The sequence below is a fragment of the Ceratotherium simum genome, chromosome 40 (assembly GCF_057802395.1).
Source record: "Ceratotherium simum simum isolate JZ-2026a chromosome 40, ASM5780239v1, whole genome shotgun sequence".
Lineage (NCBI taxonomy): Eukaryota > Metazoa > Chordata > Mammalia > Perissodactyla > Rhinocerotidae > Ceratotherium > Ceratotherium simum.
Genome location: NC_141939.1, coordinates 6640748 through 6663652, shown reverse-complemented (window position 1 = coordinate 6663652; position 22905 = coordinate 6640748). Strand labels below are relative to the sequence as shown.

At 39.3% G+C, this 22905-nt stretch overlaps 1 protein-coding gene across 2 annotated transcripts in view; it reads left to right on the top strand.

Moving 5' to 3' along the window:
* Positions 1-22905, top strand: part of AFF3 (ALF transcription elongation factor 3) — a 526894-nt gene that overhangs the window by 316064 nt on the left and 187925 nt on the right. For both annotated transcript variants that reach the window (XM_087426220.1, XM_087426221.1), the window contains one exon: positions 16972-17052. In XM_087426220.1, the coding sequence (XP_087282346.1) occupies positions 16972-17052 (81 nt within the window). The remainder of the gene's footprint in view (positions 1-16971; positions 17053-22905) is intronic.

Genomic DNA, 22905 nt, shown 5'->3' with positions numbered 1-22905 from the left:
ACAGTCTGTTTTAAGCTGATAACAACTTAACTTTGAATGCATACAAAAGCTGTATGTTTTTACACCCCTCCCACATTTTATGTTTTTGATGTCACAATTTATATCTTTTTATGTCAAGTATCCATTAACAAATTATTCTAGTTAGTTATTTTTAATATGTTTGTCTTTTAACCTTTATACTAGAGTTATAAGTAGTTTATCTACCACAATAATATCAAAATATTCTGAGTTTAACTATATATTTACCTTTATCAATGAGTTTTATACTTTCATTTTTTCTTTTTTTTTGGTGAGGAAGGTTAGCCCTGAGCTAACATCTGTTGCCAATCCTCCTCTTTTTGCTGAGGAAGATTGGCCCTGGGCTAACATCCATGCCCATCTTCCTCTACTTTATATGGGACGCTGCTAGAGGATGGCTTACAAGCGGTACGTCAGTCCGTGCCCAGGATCCGAACCTGCAAACCCTGGGCCGCCAAAGCAGAGCACATGAACTTAACCGCTATGCCATCAGACCGGCCCTTACTTTCATATGTTTTTATATTGCTAATAAGTGTCCTTTCATTTCAGTTTGAAGAACTCCCTTCAGCATTTCTTGTAAGACCAGTCTAGTGTGATGAACTGCTTCAGCTTTTGTTTGTCTGGAAAACTTCTTATCTCTCCTTCAATTCTGAAGGACAGCTTTTCCAGTGGAGTATTCTTGGGTGGCAGTTTTCTTTTCTTTCAGCCGTTTAAATATATCATCCCACTCCCTTCTGGCCTGCAAGGTTTCTGCTGAAAAATCTGCTGATAGTCTTATAGGGGTTACTTTGCATGTAACAAGTTGTTTTTCTCTTGCTGCTTTTAAGATTTTCTCTTTGTCTTTAACTTTTGACAATTTTAATTATAATATGTCTTGATATGAGTCTCTTTGGATTCATCTTATTTGGTACTTTCTGGATTCTTGGTTCTGGATGTCTGTTTCTTTCCCCAGATTAGGGAAGTTTTCAGCCGTTATTTCTTTGAATACTCTTTCTGTCTCTTTCTCTCTTTATTCTCCTTCTAGGACCCCCATAATGCATAGATTTGTCTGCTTGAGGGTGTCCCATAAGTCTCTTAAGCTATCTTCACTCTTTATCAATGTTTTTTTCTTTTTGCTCCTCTTATTGGATGAATTCTAGTAGCAGCTTGGAAAGCATACAGTCAAACCCCTTCCATACAGTCAAACCCCTTCCAGGGAGAAAGTGCGAGATCTGTGTTATTGTCTGCTCTGTCTGCACTGAGCCTAGGTGTATGGGCATGGGAGTGCTCCTCTGCCCCTTAACAACTGCTTCTTTGTTTGCTGTAGACCTGTGGGACTCATGAGTGTAAGCCCCGTTAGCTATCAGAGCTGGGTGATTTGGGGACCCATTCCTCAGGTGGCAGCCTTAAAAGTTGGAGCAGTAGATGTGTGGTCCAAACCATTCACTGCTCAAGGAGCAGCTGGGAGTTGGGGGTTCCCTCCAGATTATATGGTGCTGTGCCAAGGGTGAGGTTTATGGTGAGAGTGTGTCTCAGCCTTTCCTACCTGTTTCAATGAGGGTGTTTTCTCCATCACCCTGTGTGTAGGAGTCACTCATATAGTTTCTGGGTTTCTCTCAGAGGAAATTGCTCCAAGTGTAGGTGTGTATTCAGTGTGTCTGGGGGAGAGGGAAATTCAGGAGCCTCCTTATGTCACCGTCTTGGTCCTGAAGCCACCTCAAATACGATTTTTAAAAAGAATATTAGTAAAGGTGTTTAGAAATAGAGACTTTCATATACTGTTGGAGGAGATCTAAATTGATAGACCATTTTTGGTGAACAATTTGGGAATATATTAAAATTTAAAATATTTATGCCATTTGACCTAGAAATTCTATACCAGGAATTAATCCTATGGGAGAAATACAGAACCATGAAAAATCAGTGTACAAGGATTTTTGCAAAAACATGGTTTGTAGTGATAAAAAATGGCAACAAGGGGCCGGCCCAGTGGCTCAAGCAGTTAAGTGCGTGCGCTCTGCTGCAGCAGCCCGGGGTTCACCAGTTCGGATCCCGGGTGCACACCGACGCACCGCTTGTTAAGCCATGCTGTGGCGGCGTCCCATATAGAGTAGAGGAAGATGGGCACGGATGTCAGCCCAGGGCCAGTCTTCCTCAGCAAAAAGGAGGAGGATTGGCATTGGATGTTAGCTCAGGGCTGGTCCTCCTCACAAAGCAAAACAAAACAATGGCAACAACTTAACTCTCCATCATTTGATAAATAAACTACGGTACTTCCTGACAGTGGGATGGCCTGTGCAGCCTTTAAAAAGAAGATACATTTGTATTTTTTTTTTTTTTTTGGAAAAGAAGAAATGAAAAATGAAAAGAAAGTCACCAAACAGTGGGACCTCATTAAAAATATATATATAATCCCCATGTTGGTATACGCATAGAAAAATTGGATGAGTACCCATCTGTAGGTGTTAGGATCCTGGGTGGATTTAACTTTCATGCATTTTGTATTTTTGCAATGTTTAACTTTTTAACAAGAAGCATTTATTTTTTATGAAAGCAGAAAAATGCAATGAAGATACTTTTTCAATTAAATTAAAAATTAAAGTGAAATCATGTATCCCCAGCCTACCAGAGATCACACATGCGGTCAAGAACTTCACTGAGTCAGAAATAGAGACAAACAGAGAGGGTAGAGGTTGCCCCTAGCCCCCCATGTGGCCCCACCAAAATCAGAAGGAAGCAGGTACTCCAAATTTGGGGTTCCTAGAGACCTCCCATTCTGCTTATGAGCCTGAACACTTCCAAGATAGCAACTCACCATTTTAAGATATGGCCAGTTTACTGTTGGATAGTTTTAATGGTTATTATGTTATATTGTATTACATTACAGTAAGTTACACTCCATTGTGTTATATTATATCATGTTACATAATACTGACGTGTTTCCTGTCTGTCTCATTTATGCCAGAATGTAGCCTCCATGAGGCTACATTGTCCCCAGCACCTAAAACAGTAATTAGCGCAAAGCACGTGTGGAATATTTAGTGACAGAAATTGTTAGAAAGTTTATAAAAACTGAACTCTTCCCTGTGGCTTTAATACATTGACTCTAATTGTGCTTCTTATCTCCATAAGCCACACGTAATGTCTTTCCACAAGGCATCCCCTCAGATGTCTGATACAGCAACCATGCCCCCTCTCATGCTTCTTTTTTCCAAAACACTAATTAGACACATCAGACCAATGCAGCAACCATGAGGCATATGGATCTGTTGTATTTATATTTCTTTGTTCATTGTTTATCACTTGTCTCCCCGACTGGTACTCACACTTCCTGAGAGTAGGGCCATGTCTGTTGTATTGTGTGTTGTGTCCCCAGGACCTAGACTAGCACCTGGCGCATAATGGGTGCTCAGATATGTGTTCAGTTCAAAGCACATCTGGATGCACTGGTAGAAACTGAGCTGATTGGCTTTACTAAGTCATAAACTATTCAGCGTGATTGTAGACCTCTACTCAAGACAGGGAACTATGTGTTGTTGGTGAGGATCAAAGAACAGAAACATCTGTCTGAACTTTGTAGATTGTCTATTTGCCCTTGTGTACTCTGAACCTTTCTTCTCACTTTCTCCCCATGGAGACTTCTGCAAGATCATCTTTGCTTCCTAATTTCCTAAAGTTCTTTTCTTCCTTTCCACATTTAAAGACACACTTAGCAGCTGAGTTTAAGATCTTATTTTCTTTAGACATCATTAATTTGGTGCCTTCCTCTTTTATCTTTATTTCTTTTTTCTCACAGAATATCTTTTCCCAAGATGTAAGCTCTTTATCAGGCTATACTAACTCAGTCTTTTTTGTTGCCTTTTCTTCTAATAAAAGTTGTTCCGTCCTGTTTTTATTTTGGCCCTAACTTCTCTTTTCTTGCAGACCTATGAACTTTTGGGGGAAACATTTTAATCTTTTGCTTCTCCTTTTAAAGGATATTTTAACCCTATATTTGAAAAAATATTTTCTTTAAAAATAAAAAAAAAAAGGTTGTTTCTCCAGGGCTAACCAGCTTTCCTCCAGCCTCTGGGTTTGGCTGTCCGTATCTGGAGGACTTCAGTTGACATTTCCTGTCTTCTGTAAAGTCATCCTGCCTTTCACATTCATCCTTAAGGAGACACCCCTGCTGGACCAGGGCAACGCCATTCAGTGATTTATAAATCACCTCTCAAACTGAGAAGAAAGATTTGGGTAAAGTTAACAGACAGAAGCCTGTGTGTTTAGAAGGAACTTAGCTGGGAGAGGGCTTGAACGGGAGAAAGATGGGTGCCTTCAGCAGGATTGGGCTCACAGCAAAACAGCAGCTGAGACCTGCCTTCCCTCTGCTGAACCAGAAATCTTGCCATACTGGGGACTTTTATGTCAGCCCCTGTGGCTTTCAGGGTCTGTCTTGTCCAGGCTGCCCTGCCTGGCTCTGTGTCCAGCCTAGATGCTCACTCCTGCCACCACAGAACAGTAGCTATCCACCTCTACATTCACATTCCCCCCTTGCCTCCCTCAGGTCGTCTGAGAAGAGCTCTCAGTCTAGTATCCCAGCTAGACTGCCCTAACTGTTGCCCCCCTGGGGGGAGTCTGTAGACACAGAGGCAAAGCATCTAAACTCTTTAAAACCCACAACCAGCTTTTGGAAAAAGGATGTGTCCTGCTGACTAGTAATTGTCCCATTTAAGAAAAACACCAGACGCTAAGATAGCATCCCCCCCTTCCCTTTGTGTGCAGGGTGCAAAGGGAGTTAGGGAAGCAAATTATTGTTTAATAAGCACACTTTCATTATGCCTTCTATTTGACTATGAATAATTAACCAGTTAAATATTAAATAATTAACTGAGTGAAATAGATTAAAAAACAAACTCATAAATGTCTTCTCCTGTATGCATCCCCTCCCTTCACAAGGTCCACGCCAAAAGCTGCCAGCCCTAATGATAAAGGTAGTAATGCAGCAATAATTACCTTCTGTGGAGCACCTACTCTGTGCTAGGTGCTTTGTATATTTATCACTAACCCTTTCAGTAATCCTGCAAGATAGGGTTATTAGCGCTAATTTACAGATGAGGGCACCAATAATCAGGAAAGTAAACTTGCCCAAGGTCATTCTGCTGGTTCATGGCAGGGCCAGTATTAAACAAGGTTTCTCAGATGCCAACTCCAAGCCTGTTCTGTTCCAGCATTCTGCTTCTCCGTAACTGAGACTCGGGTTTTGTTGAATGTATATTTCCAGATTATCTGTCAGTGGAAAGGGGTTCGGGAACATGTTAAGTGGAAAACATGGCCAAGAATGTAATTATCACCCTCCTCTCCTTCTAGCCTCCACAGTCTTCCTGTCTGTCCCAAATAATACCATCTTTACCCTTAGATGCCTCTGAATGAGCATCTAAGGGTTTGATTATTCCAAACCACAGCTAGTTCAAAGATTAATTATAATGTAGATGTCTTTACAAGGGCTACTTTCTAGGTGTTTATACTACCACTAAAAGGTGTTATATAGATCAGAAATAAGGTGACAGTGGCACCATTAATAACATGACCTTTCTCACAGGCTGGTCAGAAATTTGGCTCACTTTTTATAAACCTAGACTTGATATATTCTCAGAAACGACACAGGAAAGTACCAGCCCCTGATTCAGAATTTGGGAAATCTTCTTATGCCCCCAAAATGCTTTAATCTTTTTTTTTAAAAAGCATCTTTTAAAAATTAAAATTAGACCAGTGAGTGCTTCTCTTCAGGATCACAGGTCGGTAAGTGCAGGAACCTGGCAGGTGTCTGTGTGTTGCAGCAGGCACTCAGGGGTGAAGTCGTCACCTGGGTTTAACAAGCGTCATTAAGTTCCTACAGCTGTTCACTCAACCTCAAAATCATCTTCCTTAAATTCTGAGAACCCAATGTAGGTTTTACGACTTTTAAAATTTTAACACAATGTGCAGTTTTAGAAACAATCCTCAAATTAAAGAATGGGAATTATAGTATGTTTTAAACACAGAGATAAAATGAACATTGGAAGCCAGGTGAATCTAAAAATGAATTTTAGAAATGTGTGGTTTTTATTGTTCCAAAAGGTCCCAAGTAAATAGATAGAACAGGGAATGCACTTAATGTAGAAGGACAAGAGAATAAGACAGGTCATGTCCGTCTTCCTGCCCCAGAGGAAAACTGGAAAACAACAAACTTGCATCTAGAACAAGAAATCTTCAAAAAGTCTAGAATGAAGGGATCTAGCAGGAAATAATTTTTTTAAGAGTGGCAGTTGTATCATGACTTCAGTCGATGCTCTTATCCTTTCCACGGAGAGTCCAGAGTTAGCAGGAACAGCTGAAGTCGGGGCAGTGGGAGGTGGATCTCCAGTGCACCGGATGGATTTCCTTACAATGAATAACACTCTTTACGATGTGAAGGAAATAATAAAAGGCCAAACGCCATGTGGTCTCAGCTTTTTGAGAACTGGAAATGTCATGGACCAAGGAGCAAGTGTGATGCACGGGTCCAAGGCGCCCTCGGAGTTTCCAGCCTGAAGGCTTACATTCGTATTTGTCAGCCCCAGTACTTGCCTTCTTGCCCTAAGTCCATGGGATCATATTGTTACCTAACACCTGTGTTCTCCTTGTCTTTCTCAGTCGTGAAACCCGAATTGAAAGCTGCTTCCCAAATTGATTCCATTAGTCTTTACCTGCATGGTGCACCCTCCGTTTTATCCGTTGGGGATTAACCTCATTGAGAGCAAGGGATAGCGATAAGTTAAAAAGCTCTGTCATTGAAATAAATGAGATTAGTCGGTGTTCCAGTCTGAGATTCTCCCATCCAGGGAGTATGTATGAGACCAGAAAATACATATACAGCTCCTGGGAATCCCTGTCTCAGACCAATTTTAGTTCAAATTGGACATATTCCTGGGTTTTCAGTTTAAAGAAACAAGATATCACTGTGATTTTTGATAATCTTGTTATTACAGATTTTTATTGGTTATTCCCTTATTTTTAATTTTAGCAGCCTAAGCTATACTGTGAAAAGTAGATTTTAAAAAATCTTAGTTGGGAATTTAGTTTTATTTTTCAGCAGCTACTGTTTTTTCAAAAGCTTCCCATGAGTAGTATTTCCATCAAAATAATGATTATTATTATCAATGGACGTGAATGCATTAAATTTACTGTTATTTTTCAAACTATAGGTCCTCCTACTGTAGTAATAGAATGAGGATGTTCTTGGATTTTTATTGATTTGGGGGCCAACTTAGACGTCCTTGTTCTGAGCCAAAATCTGCCCAGCCTTTGTCTGACCCTGGAGTCTGTGACTAAGGTCCGAGGATGGATTGACAATTAGAATGTCCTCTCTAGTCCCATTAGGGAGGGAATAATGTGCTTCTCCCCCTCTATCTTACTGAAGGGCTGGTGCTCTGCCTCCAGGTACAGGCCTGCAGAATGTTTTCCCTTTCACCAGATACAGTGCTCCCGTTAGCTACCGGCATTTAAAGGATATACAGTGTAATAAAAATTACCATGTTCTGTCGGCGGCGGCACTTATCTGATGAGAGTGTCATAACATGAATAATATGTGTGAAAGAACTGAAAAGCTGAGTGATTATTCTGATATGGAAACTGAAAACAAAATAATGCTTTGATCTGCAGCAGCCACTGCCACACATAAAAATCGACTTTGGCACTTTAACTTTTTTACTCCCAAGTGACAGAATTAATCCAGTGTTTTATTTTGAAAAGAGTGAGTTTCTGAACACAAAGAATTCTGGAGTTCACTGTGGTCACTTGGCAGGCTTGTGGAGACAGATATCCCTTTCCAGCAGACCTCTGAGTTGGCAGCGGATGTTGAGACGTTGCTGAAAGAGAAAGAAGTAATTGAATCCCTCTCGATTCTGGCAACAGCCGTGTATGTTTGGTAGGACAGTATAATTTATTGTTGCCATCATTTTACAGACAAATAAAGAGAATCCAAGAGAGATTAAATGAATTCCTATTATTATGCACTGTCCTAGGCCTTCGGGGAATACAAGAGAGTTCTTAGACGTAATCCTTTCCCTCAAAGAGGTTATAATCTGATAGGGGTTACAAAATTTATAATCTGATAGTGGTAACACATAAAAGGAAAACTCACAGCCCCAGGTGGCATGTAAATGGTAAATAAGTGACACAAATCATGTGTAATGGAGAGTGGAGTGTGTAGCCCTTGCTGAGGATAGCACTGGTCATTGACCTTCATAGAGAGGCCAGGATAAGAAAGAATGAAGAGGTAAATGAAGTTGGAATAATATGAAAGGAAAACAAAAAATGTCGGGACAGGAAAACCTAGAGCAGGACAGGAAGTAAACCCATCCGGCTTGGGGGAGGACGGTATAGAAAAGTAACAGACAGTAATATGCAGCGTTCCTTGATGGCACCTTGTGACAGGGCATCTTGAAAGCTTGGACCAGGGTCATTGGAAGCTTTTGAGCAAGTGCAGCACAGTAACTATTTCAGATAAAACCCTTCTGTGACAGTGACCAAGATAGATTGTGGTGGGGAGACAGTAGACAGGGAGAAAGACCAGGGAAAGTGTTTCTCTATTTGCTGATTTTAATAGGCAAGTTAAAATATTGTTTAAAATTTTTCTAGTTTAATTTATTTGCAAACTAAATATACTTTGCAGATCTTCTGATAGTGGTAACGTAACTGTGCGTTTGGAACCCTAAAATTAGATTTCAGGCTAAAATTCAATTTTTGTTTCTTCTCTCCTTTAATAACAAAGAGCTATGCTGCTCAGTGAGTGGATGCCCTAAGCCTCTGACCATTTGTCCTAAGAGAGGCTGATGCAGGTGACATCAGAGAAAGTGGGTAGCTAGATGTATGGAGAGAAGGGTTGTGGAAAATGAGCACATTAAAGTCTACCCACCTTGAAGCTATGGATTCTTGGGATTCGTGGTCAATCTTGCTGTACAGTAGACATGAAAATGGAAACTGGCCCATGTGCCCAAGGCCTTCTAAAAATCGCTATAGAGGAGAGAGAAAAAGTTGAACAGTTAATGAAATGCAATATTCTATACCCTTATCATTTAACCATCTGTTCTTTCATTTAGGAGAAAAGTGAGTATATTTGCTGTACAGAAACTTGGCATTTTAAGCCTGTCTAAGAATGAAGAAGTCACTCTGAAATATGTCCCTTGGGTAACTAGACATCTGCTTCAGGAGATGGGACTGGTGAGGCTGTGTTAAGACAGATATGTTGATTCTTAATCCCATCAGTTGGAGTGTCTTAAACGCTAAGGACTGAGCTCAAAACTGAGGACCCCTCGGTACTGGGGAGTGGGGTGGGACCTCATTCCTAAGTGACAGGAAAATCAAAAAGGAAAGAAGGCAGACAGATCAAAGAAGGGGCAGGGGAGTTTATAAGATTAGAAGGTAGCTACCTAGACTTTGGAGTAGTTGCCGTTAAACGTTATATTTCCCTTCCTGCCTTACCTGTGCTCCAGGAAGTGGTTAAAGGACAGCCAAGTGGGGGAAATAGAAGCAAAGCGGTGATGGTGGGTGGCTGAGGCCAGGGAAGTCAGGAGCACAGGCGGGGGTGGGGAACAGTGGATTCAGTGGTGTGGGATTGATGGCCTTGCAATGAAATAGCGTGCTTTCCTATGAAGAAAATAATGTAAGGCAAACTAAGTGAAATTTTAGCAGAAATGAAAAATTTTACTTTTGCTTACGTTTTAAATCACTACCAGAAATAAGGTACAAATTAAACACTTTTTTATCAAATCTTATTATCTCACTGACTGCTATTATTATAGATCTGTTCCCATGAGAAAACTTAGGGACATTTTCTCCAATGTAAAGTATAAATCATACTTAGTAATCATAATAATCTCTTTAAATAACTTTCTGTTTTAGTAATACATAGTTTGTGTTAATAATTACTAGCTTAATTACAGATCACTTTTGCAGAATACTTTATTCTTTTATAAAAACACTTTCCCATATACTCTCTCTGCAGACTTGCAACATCTAAAGCTCAGAGAGAAATTATATTTCTCATTTTAGAGACAAGAATTCTGACACTCAGCTTGATATTAATCAGTGCTGTCTTATATTGAATGATTAAACATAAGGGAACCATGCTATGCTCTTTATATGTGTTATCTCATTTAATCCTCATGACTAAACCATGAGATAGTTAATATCTCCATTTCCTCTGGTTCTAGGATACCACAAGCTGAGAAATGATTGATTCCAAAGTCTGCAGTTTGAAATCACTACAATTTACTGAGAAAGTGACTAACCTAAGTTCACTGAGCAACTAAGTGACCGAAGAGGAAATGGAAATAGTCAATTTGACCTTAATTTTCCCATGCATCTCCAGTGGAAAATTTTAATATAATGGATAATCAGTGTTAAAAAGCCACTGCACCTTCACTAAAAGCAAATATATCTAAATAGTCCAGATAAATAATTCTTATTTAAAATAAATTCTTATTTAGAAGAAAAAATTCTCTTTGGATTATCTAATCCAAAAATTAGACTTTTTGGAAATTCTAATATATTTGAATATAAAACAACCCTATTGTCTTTACTATTCCTTTGTATATTTAGCATGGCTCATTAGATGGCAAAATCACATGGAAATACTTAGCTAGAATTAATGTTAGTGAGCAATTTTCCATTGAAATATGGGCATTTAGTTCAAGTCAACAAGTTAATTTTAAGCACTTAGTGTATAAGGTGCTTTAGTCTACACAAAGATTAGTAGACAGTATCCCTCTCTGATGAAATTTTCAGTTCTTCTTTAGAGGATTATGTTTAATAGATCTGAGTATTCTTGAAAGAGATTATTAGGATTCCTTAGTATGATTTTTATTCTACATTGGAAAAGGGTATCAGAAGAGGGAGAAATGGTTGAGGGCACATTAAGGTGTATACTTACAAGAATATAACACACAGAAGAATCTAAGAGTTTCTATGAGAGAGAGAAAAACTAAGTGCTTTGGAGGAGCATGAGAAGGGAACTATCATGTCATATTGGAATAGAAGGAGAATCAGCAAAGGCCCCAAGATATAGAAGATGTTTAGGATGAGCCTTATTGGATGGCTAGAAATCCAAAAAGCACATGAGAGTGGCGCATTCACACACAAAGAGGATACTGTAAGTAAAAGCAGAGACTGTAATTTTTCTTATACGTAGTGCATGTATAGATTAATAAAAAGGCACAAGGCTGAAAACTGGGACCTTGTTGTGAAGGTTTTGAATACTAGGGTGAGATCTTTGAGGGCAAATGCAGTAGAGTGAAAAACAAATGCTGGACTGGGAGTAGGAGATATGTGTGCAAATTTCAGTGGTGGCATGTTTGAACTGAGTGATCTGGGCAACTCAGTTAATCTCTTTGAGCTTTAACTTCCTCACCTGCAATATGGAGATGTAATTACTTTAAAGGATGGCTGTAACTGAGAAAACTTACATGAAAGTCCTCTGAAAAGTGTAAAGCTCAACAGGAGGCATCGTTGCCGTCATTGTTATTGTCACGTATGTCATGGTCTATGAAGATTTTGCAGCAATGAAGCTTTTCAGTTGAATCTGCACTTTAGGAAAATTAAGGTGGCAAGAGTGTGGAGAATGGACTGATAATAGCAGGAGAAAGAGAACCAATCAGGAAGCTATTAAGGTAATTCAGGTTAAAAATGATGAAGGTGTGACAAGGATGGTAGTTCAGGTAACAGGAAAGAAAGGTAGAGACAATGCAGAGATACTGTTCAATTTGGCGTTCACTCAAAAATGTACTGAGCATTCACTCTGTTCCAGGCTCTGCCTTAGTCGCTGGGGCCAACAGACAAATTGTGCAAATTCTCAGCCCTTCAGGGACTCCCCACAGGCTAAGGGAGGCACCGATATGTGAACAATAACTGCAACAGAGGGGACAAGTGTCCGTATAGGGAAACTGTGGCACAAAGGAGGGTCAAATCAACAGTGGCTTGGTTTGGCCAAAGAAGGCTTGAGAGAAAAGGAGGAAATGGAACTGGATTTTGACAGATGAGTAAACGTCCCAGCAAATAAGAGGAGGTTGGGGGAGGCTACCAGCACTTGCAAAGCATGGTATATTCAAGGGATCTCAGCTTGGGATAGCAGTGAGGCTTGAGTTAGGTCTTGTCTAGAACATGGAAGGTCTTGTGTCCACCTAGAGGCAACCCAGGATATGGCGAATGCAACTGCTGGGTGAAATTTAGCAAATCACTTAACCTCTTAGTGACTCAGTTTGCTCATCTATAAAATGAGGAAATAATAAATCTTACCTTTTAGGATTGTTATGAAAATTGTGTTAAATAAATCATATAAAGCATTTAAAACAATGTTTGACATATTTTAAGTACTTAATAATTGTGAGTTACTATTATTATTGTGAGAGATGGGGGATGAAAGCAAGGGAGTCTAGAATGATTCCAAGTACTCTGACTTGAAGAGTTAATAGATGTTGGTGCTGTTGACCAGGATATGAAATATAAGGAGAAGAAAAGGTTTTGTTGAGAGTGGAAATTCAGTTTTAAACATGGTGAGTTTGAATTGACTGTAGAACACCCAGGTTGAGAAATTCAGCAGACACCTAGAGTGGGAAGTTAAGAGCTGGGTATACATTTGGACATCCTCAGCATACTAGGTGGTTTTTAAGGCCACAGTAATAGACAGGACCACCCAGGGAAGGGAGAGGTAGTGAGAAGAAGGCTGAATACAAAACCTTCAAGGGACAGCAGAAAAAGAAGGTTCAGAAAAAAGAATGAGGAAGAAAGCTCAGAGAGTGGAGGTGAGCCAGGAGGATATGGTATCATGGGAGCCTGGGTGGAAGAGAGTTTCAAGAAGAAATGAGCATTCCACAGATCCAATGAACTTGACAATCAGAAGGACCTTTGTCAGATCTGGTTCTGTTGAAAAGTGGATGATAAGGCATTGGTAATGTGAAGAGGAGAACAGTGGGATATTGATGGAACTAGATCCCCAAGGACAGGGGAAGAAACAAGATTGAGGGCACAGGTGGGGATCTGCCTGGGACAGGGTGAAGCACACCTTTTCCATTCCAGAGGGAAAAGTGGGGTTGGGCACGAATACATATTTGTCCCTAGGGAACATTTAAACCTAATAGCTTTTGTGTTTGTTTTATTTTGGTGAAGAAAATTGGCCCTGAGCTAACATCCATTGCCAATCTTCCTCTTTTTGCTTGAGGAAGATTATCCCCGAGCTAAAATCTGTGCCAATCTTCCTCTATTTTTGATGTGGGTCACCATCACAGCATGGCAGGATGAGTGCACCTGGGATCTGAACCCGCGAACCCTGGCCCCTGAAGCAGAGCGCACAAACTTAACCACTACACCGCTGGGCCAGCCTTTTTTTTTTTTTTTTTTTTTTTTGTGAGGAAGATCAGCCCTGAGCTAACATCCATGCCAATCCTCCTCTTTTTGCTGAGGAAGACTGGCCCTGGGCTAACATCTGTGCCCACCTTCCTCCACTTTGTGTGGGACGCCGCCACAGCATGGCTTAACAAACGGTGCCTTGGTGCGTGCCAGGGATCCAAACCCAGGCCACCAGCAGTGGAGCGCGTGCACTTAACCGCTATGCCACGGGGCTGGCCCCCAGCCTTTGTTTTTTCAATGACATAGGAGGCAAGATCACCTGTTGTGAGAGAGTGAGAACCAAAGTGAGGCTGAGAGAGAGTGACAGAATGGGAGAATAACATCTGAGGAATCTGGAAAAGAAAACAGACTAGGGACAAGTGCAAGGACTGCCCAAGCCACACGGGGGCCCAAACTTAGGGAAGGCAGTGTCCTAATTCTATATTGCCACCAGTGTGCACAGATGCTTTTTCCTAAACAGCCTAAAGGTAGGTGCAGAGAAACCAGAATGAAGGCTTGATCCAAAATTATATACCTTAGGGGGATTTTTAGTGGACCTAAGAGTGTCTGATTGTCACCGTGTTGGGGGGTCTTGGATAAGCGAACTAAAATGTCTGGTAGGTAGTTACCGTTGGGTTGGATTTCAAGGGCAATTTAGTGCACAAGTTTTTATCTGAGGAGAAATAAGGCTGGAGATCCCAAGGGGTGAGCCAGCTTAGAGTAGACTTTTTTTTGGCAGAGCCAGTATTCTAATTCTTCAACAGAAAAGTCCAAAGATCAAAGTTAAAGTCAAGGTTGTGAAGCCAAAAATTTAAGGTGGAACAGAGGTGTGCTCAGAAGAAGAACAAGTCGAGAAGGTGAAATGAAATGCTTGAAGGTGTCCACAAGTTTGCCCTTGAAAGCAATAGAGTAATGAGGGAGGGGGTAGATTCAGAAGGGAGCCATTAGGCTGGTTTAAAGGGAAGAGGTGGACAGAGAGAAAGATGCAGCTCATCTTTAATGAGGTAAGGAAAGGAGCTGAGGGTCCAAAACCACATGGCAAAAGCCTCAAACGAGAAGGGCTATTTGAATGCGGACAGCGAACTAAGAGAATGTGGCATCTGCCTTCTGTGCACTTGTTGGTGAGGGTGAGTGGATGAAGGTTTGCTGGCTGGATGGCTGGGTGGTTGGGTTGCAGAGAATGAAGGAAGAAAGACAGAAATGGAAAGATTATAAGCATTGGGTGCATAGCTGGCATTAGAGAAGAGAGATTGACAGTGGACACAGCCAGAGCTGTTACCTTAACTTTCAATTCAGCAGATACTCAAGTGAGCAGCTAGTGTGGATAAGGCACAATCACAGGGCCTGGCCCACGGTGAGTCTCGAGTAAATGTTTGTGCACAGAATGAGTGGGTGCTCAGGGATGGACCCTGCATAAGGTACCAAGATTAGGAGGACACAGTATTTAAGGATCACAGCCTAGTGGTCTCTGAAAACTTCTCTGCCATTTCACTCTTGGATAAACTGTACATTAAACATGTTTTAACCTGAAAGTGACATTTAAGAGAAAGAGTTGATCTAAGAAGTGTTTTTTGACAGTACTGTTGTTTATATTTTATATTCGTTTGTTCTTGAGTAGTTGTAAGACACTCAGAAATAGTAGCTTGTCTTTTGGGGGTTTTTTTGATAGCAGTCAGGCACAAAGTGCACATATATAAGGCATTCTGTTATGCAGATGGAATCATAGAATAATTTATGCAACATTGACATATTAGGCTTGTTTATGCAAGTGTGATGTCTAAATCTGAGTAATTAGTTTGTGCTTATCAATTTGGCCCCTAAGCATCATACAGTCTGAGTTGTATGAGCCAAAGAATGATTGCAAAGGAAGCTACTGAGTGGGTGATTATTCGTGGGGTGGACTCAGGGACACATCAGATGGTCAACAAAGCAGGAAAGGAACAATCAGTTCACTTGTTTTGTAATTGATAACTAACTTCCTCCTCTAAAAGATTTGAGGCCACTTGTAGTAAAAACACGTGTCCTAGCCAGTAACTTAAAGAGAAAAGTCAGAAACCCTGTAGAGGAAAGATGGCTCTATGGGAAAGCCAAGTTGTAGAAAAGGATAGGGTTAGGAAACTGAAGAAAAACTATCTGTGGGTCTTCATAGCTTTCTTAATTGAGTAGCAACAATCTAAGTAAGATCTGACCAGTTCCTAGGCAAGGCGGCCCAACTCGGAGAAGGAGGAGTGGTAGCTTGGACCCATAGACAAAGACAGATACCACTCGGCACACAAGCTTGGCAGTGCTGCTTAACAACCTCCTCAAAAGACACAACGGGGATGGATAAGTACAGAGTAGAACTGGCGGATACTTGGGGAGCAGAGGTGGGAGGAGGGGGAAACGTAAAGGGTCACTGGATCTTCCTTTGCTTTCCATTGGAGAAACCTTGGTAACAGCAGAGTAGAGAAGGGATGTGTCGAATGCATTTGAGCTTAACCCCCCTATGGCACTTGTGTCACGGTGGGCAAGAGATGATACGGGGTCAGTAAATCTGTCCAGGGTGGGTTTGAACACACTCACGTGTGGGTCTGCACCAAGGAAAAAAGCCAAGACCACCCTCAAGAAACGCTTTCACTTCAAAAACCTAGCAGAATCCCTTTTCAACACCCACCCACCCCCACCAAGGGAGGTGAGAAAATGTCTTCACCTGAAGAGAGAATTTCTCACTTTTCTTAAAATGGCCCCACTGCTGCTTGTATGCTTGCTTAGGTTTGGAAAGGGAAGAAAATCAAGACACAGGTTATAGAACCTATTTGTAAACTCCAAGTCAGTTTCTTGGTAATCAGAAATTGATTCAATGTAATTCCATAGTCATTTAGTGAATGCAAATATCTTCCAGAACATGGAACTGAAGAGGAATACTGGAAATGAATAAAACAACCCCTCCCTCTCTCTCTCACAGCTTAGTGAGAGTGTATGTCAAAAAGCATATGACAGATTAGTGCGTGTTGAGCTCAAGTTGTCTTCTTAATACTGTGTTATAAAAACGACACCACTCTCTCTGTTTCGTACATGTGATTCGTTTTGTCACTTTTCCGTGAATGATATTTTTATGAAGAGCAAAGTGATGTGTGGGGCTTATTGGAAAGTCATACTAATATGAGTTTCTAATAAAATAAATAACTCCTCTAATAGTGACCCCTAAAGTTAAAAGTACTGTGTGCATTTCTTCAGACACACCCTGTGAATTTCGTGGGGACAAATCCAAGAGAAGCAACCCCTTTTGCACGGCATTTTCCATAGAACTTTTACTACTGGGTTGTACCTTTACTCAGGTTAAAAGAAGTGAAAATAGGACAGCCTTGTAGATCTTTTTAAGATATAAAGAGGCCATGGGGATAGCCATGGAACCAAGAATTGGTAAAGTTAAGAAATCATAAAAGTAGGTTTCCCATCCTTTAAAAAAAAAAATTTCTTTCATTCCTTATCATCTCCTGTTCATTTCTTGTCCCTTCCATGTCTTATTAAGGCATCCCTGTATAGCTGCTTTATATGCTCCTGACTTCAAATACACTTTGTATTACAATATTGATTGCTTTTCCCTCCCTTTAGGAGATGACCTGGCTTCCACCACTTTCTGCTATTCAAACACCTGGCAAAGTAGAACCAAGCAAATTTCCATTTCCCAATAAGGTGAGTGAGATCTTGCATCCCTCAGGAGGAATACGCTTTACTCACACAGAGATTTTAGTGGACAGTGGGTTTTCCCTTGATTGTCTTTTCCTCTGTAAATATTCCTGCCAGAGGCATATGGATCTGATTTTCAAGAATTTGCAAGCATATATTTATTCATCAAAGGGAGAAAAACAAGCTTGCATACTTTCTGCACAAATATGATGCATCTTATAATTGTCATTTGACCTAAAAAATTTGTGAAGTTGAAATGCACTTTACAATCATTTTATATATTCAATGTAATTGTCTGTCCTGTTTTTTCCTGAAAAGCTGTTATTAATGATGTATTTTAAAATCAATGTCTGGGCCGGCCCTGTGGCTTGGTGGTTAAGTGCGCGCGCTGCGATGCTGGTGGCCCGGGTTCGGATCCCGGGTGCGCATCGAGGCACCGCTTCTCCGTTCATCCTGAGGCCGAGTCCCGCATACAGCAACTAGAAAGATGTGCAGCTACGACATACAGCTATCCACTGGGGCTTTGGGGGGAAAAATAAAATAAATAAAATCTTTAAAATCAATGTCTTAGAATTGAGGACATGTAGTATTTAATTCCTCTTGGATATCTTTTATAAAGCTCAAAATATTTTCTAGAACTTTAAATGAAAAGATTTCCATAAATTTTCTAAGGACAAGCACACATACAAAAATCAGCCACAAAATATATTTAAATTATACACGAGTCTAATAGGTTTTATTTTTTTTACCATACAACTAACACATAACTACATATTCATTATAAAGGTGAATTATGCAAATAGAAAGAAGAATGTGAAAGTCCCTGGCATCTTTGTCCAGATTTTATTTCCCTACCCAGAGATTACTATCAAGAGTTTGGTGTATACCATTTCAGTCCTTTTCCCTGTGCATTATATACGTATTTGTGCATATGTAGTTTTTAAACTCTTAAATGGTATAGTACTAAAAGCATTTTTTCTGAGTTTTTTTTTCCAGATAGACACAATACATAAATAGCGTTGCTAAATATTAACATCACAACTTTCTGAAGTGAATTATTGAAATATTTGTTCATTATACTTATCACAATTCCATTCTAAGAGATGATTTTTATTTCCTTTAACAAAGTGTATTTGGAGATCTTTCCAAGTGCATATGTAGCGATTTTCTTTATTCTTCTTAATTGCAGCAAAATATTTCATAGTATGCATTTGCTATAATTTATTTAGTCAAGCTGCTTTTGATGGACATTGAGATTGTTTATGGTTTGTTGTTATCACAAACATTGTTACAACAAACACTTTTGTTAATACCTCTTTGTATTCCTGTTGTAGAAAGTCTCTAGTATGGATTCCTAGAATAGGAACTGTGGTGCTGGAGGCGTCAGAAGCCGTATTTACCCTTGACTGTGTTTCAAGAATACTTTTTAATGCATCCGCACAAATGTTTAATATTATCTGATTTTTTATCATTTCTGTATGATGGGTGAAAATTTGATATCTCATTGTTTCAATTTGCATTTCTCCAATTACTTCTGAGTCTGAGTGTCGGCTGTTTTTCCTTTGCGGCTTACCCATTCATATCCATTGCCACTTTTTAGAAAATGATTTTTAGAAACTCCTTATATTTTATTCATTTGTCTATTATATATGATGTAGCTATTTCCTTATAACTTTAATTTTTATGTCAGATAAAAAATATCTCCCATGTCCCAACATTCTAACCATGTTCTCTATTTTATTCTAATTCTTTTATAGATTTGTTTTTAGGTTTAAAAAAATTTTTTTGTGGATGGTGTAACATAAGATTCTAGCTTTATTTTTTCAATGGTTAGTAAATTATTATAATACTATTAATGAATTAGCCCATTTCCCCCCACTGGTTTGAAATGTCACCTGTGTCAACAATTAAATTTCTCACAGATACAGGGATTTGTTTCAGGACTTTCTATTCTGCTTTTTCAGTATATTTATCTAATTCTTTCCCAGTAACTGATTGTTTAAATCAAAGGTCAACAAACTTTTTCTGTAAAGGATCAGAGAGTAAATAGTTTAGGCTTTGCAGACAATACCTAGATGAATGAATGTGACTATACTCAAAATTTTATTTACAGGAAAAGGTGGTGGCACAATATATAAAGACCTCGTACAACTCACTGATATAAAGATAACTCATTTTAAGAATAGGCAAAGGATTTAAATAGACATTTCTCCAAAGAAGATCTACAAATGGCTAATAAGCATATGAAAAAACACTATCACTATTATTAATCATTAGGAAAATGCAAATCAAAACCACAATGAGATAATGCTTCATACCTACTTAAATGGCTAAAATCAAGGACAAGCAATAATAAGTGTTAGCAAGAGTGTGGGAGGGCTGGCCCCGTGGCTTAGTGGTTAAGCGCGCGCGCTCTGCTGCTGGCGGCCTGGGTTCGGATCCCGGGCGCGCACCAACGCACCGCTTCTCCGGCCATGCTGAGGCTGTGTCCCACATGCAGCAACTGGAAGGATGTGCAGCTATGACATACAACTATCTACTGGGGCTTTGGGGGAAAATAAATAAATAAATAAAATCTTTAAAAAAAAAGAGTGTGGGAAATTGGAACCCTGATGTCAATTGCTGGTAGGATCATAAAATAGTACAACCTCTTTGAAAAATATTTCAGCATTAACTCAAAAGGTTAGACATTGCATTATCACATGACCCAGCAGTTCCACTCCTGGGTATATATCAAAAAGAATTGAAAACATGTCTACAATAAAACTTGTACACACATGTTCACAGCAGCATTATTCATAACAGCTGAAAAGTGGAAATGATATAAATGTCCCTCAACTGTTGGATGGATACACAAAATGTGATATATCCTTACAATGGAATATTATTTAGGCATAAAGAGGAATGAAGTGCTGACACAGGCTACAACATGGATGAACCTTGAAAACATTATGCTAAGTGAAAGTGAAAGAAACCAGTCACAAAAGACCACATATTATGTGATTTCATATATTTGAGTTGTCCAGAATAGGCAAATATAAAGACAGAAAATAGATTAGTGGTGCTTACAGCTTGGGGGTGGGGAGGTGAGGTTGGGTGATAGCTAAGTGTAAAGGATTTCTTGTTGAGGTGATGACAGTGTTCTAAAATTCATTATGGTGATCAACTCTGAATATGCTAAAAACCATTAAATTGTTTAAAAAAACAAAACAGAGGGTGGGCTGTATTTGGCCTATGGGCTGTAGTTGGCTAACTCCTGGTTTAAATTACTGGTGAGTTTTTGGCCTATTTATAGTATGTGGTCGGGCAAATCCTCTTCTTTGTTATTTTCCCAAAGTCCTGCCTATTGTACGTTTTTCTCTTCCAAGTCAATTTAAGAATCATCTTGATGACCTGTTGCTCCTTAAAAAATTCCTCTTAGAATTTTGTTTGGAATTTAATTGTGTTTCTAACTTAACTTAAGGAAGTATATCCATCTGACAATGTTGTCTTCCTGTCTAGGAATTTGGAATATCGCTTCACTATTTTTTATGTTTTCTTTTGTGTCCTTTAGTAAACATACTTTTTTCATGTGTCTTTCATATTGCTTCTTGGTTTATTCTTAGATATTTACAGATATGTGCTTATTTTTCTATTTGCATGAGCTTTTTTTAGTTTTTATGTTTTCTAATTAGTCATCGATGGTGTGAAGGAAATTTGCTGGGTTTTGTATATCTACTTACTGAACTCCTTTTGGTTCTGGTAGATTTTTTTGGTGGGCTTATATTTTTCAAGTGAGGGAAAACAGAATGAATAGCAGTAAAATACATAATGTGTTAGATGATAATATACGCTGAAGAAAAATAAATCAGGAAAGGAGGATAATGAATTCTGATGGTAAATGGAAAAAGATGAATGTTAAACAGAGAGCTTAAAAAAGACCTTCCTGAGGAGGTGACATTTGAGCAACTCCCTGAAGGAAATGAGGCAGCAGCTCATGCAGACAACTAGAGAGAGAATTCCAGGTGGATGGAAGGAAAGTGAAAGCTCCCTGAGGCAGGAGCGTGCCTAGATACTAGAGGAACAGCAAGGCCAGGGGGGCCAAGGCCGAGTGAACCGGCCAATGACACAAGAGGAAAATGCAGACTCACATTATGCAGGAACTGTAGGGCCACTGAAAGGACTTGGGGTTTTTACTCTGAGGCCTTGCCCCGAGTGAATTGAGAAGCCATTAAAGAGTTTTGCAAATAGCAAGTTTGTTCCACTTTATTCTTCTTATTGTGTCAACTAAAACCTATACATCTTTGCCTTATTCGTGGCATTAATGAGGATGATTCCAAAGTGTTATCATTGAGTATAATAATTGCTTGTCCTATGTCCAACTGAGGTAGCTTTCTTTTATTCCTAGCTTTCTGAACATTTCAAGGGTTTGAATTTTCTTTTCATTTTTAAAAATTAAAGTATAATTTACAAACAGTAAGATTTACCCTTTTTAGTATCCTGCAAGTTTTGACAAACACAAAAGCTCCTGAGACCACCACAGTCAAGATATAAAAGCATTCCATCACCACCCAAAATTCCCCCTTGACCCTTTATGGTCAACCCCTCCCATACCCACAGTCCCTGGGAATCGCTGATCTGTTTTCCAGAGTAGCATATAAATGGAACAGGTTCGCATTTAGTTAAATAGTTTGTTCAGCATTTATTGAGATGTTCATGGGTTTTTTTTAATCTGTTAATGCATACAGTTACATTAATAAATTGGTTTTTTAGCCATTTATACATCCCTGTGATTAATTTCCTTAATTATGGTATATTGCTCATTTAATACACCTTTGGACTTAATATGCCAATATTCAATTTAGGAATTCTACCACTATGTTATTAAGTGAAGTTGAGCTGGTTATCTTTTTTTTTTTTTTCTTTTGTGAGGAAGATCAGCCCTGAGCTGACATCTGCCAATCCTTCCTCTTTTTGCTGAGGAAGACTGGCCCTGGGGTAACATCCATGCCCATCTTCCTCCACCCTACATGGGACGCCGCCACAGCATGGCTTGACAAGCGGTGCATCGGTGTGTGCCCGGGATCTGAACCAGCGAACCCCGGGCCGCCGCAGCGGAGCGCACGCACCTAACTGCTTGCACCACCGAGCCGGCCCCGAGCTGGTTATATTTTTATGTATGCTTGTTCAGTTTCAATATCAGGAATATAATAGCCTCTTATAATGAATTCATTAGCTGTCTACCTTTTTCTGTGTTCTAGGACAGTTTATATAACATACTCATTTTCCCTTCCTTAACAATAAGATGTAACTCATCCATAAAACTTCTGTACATGGAGTTTTCTTTTAAGAGTAAATCTTTTACTGTATTTTCATTTTCTTCTATGCTATTGGCTTATTCAGATTTTCTGTCTCTTCTTAATTTAATTTTGGTCATTACTGTTTTCTTTGAAAATCTTCCACTTAGCTATATTTTCAAATATAATGGTATTACATATATACAATAAAATCTTATTTTTTAATCCCTTCCTTTCTCCTACTTAATGTTGTTTAATTGTATGTTCTCCTTTTTTCTTTGATTATATGTGCTAAAAGTCTTGTTGGTCTTAAAAAAACAATATTATTGATCAAATCCACCATTCTTTTGGCTTTCGTTTTTATTAATTTTTGCTTTTCTCTTTGTTATTTTTTCCTTTGCTTTTATTTCTATTTTGTCGTTTTTTAGTTGTTAGTCTAGAAAAATAATTTATTTTCAGTTTTCCTTGTTTCCATGAGATATATTAAAGGCATCTTGTTAGTGGAATCTATACCAGAACCCATCTTAACTTCCCGGGCTTCTAGCCTTTTCAATACAGGGCAAAGCTTAAAGGTGTAAAATGG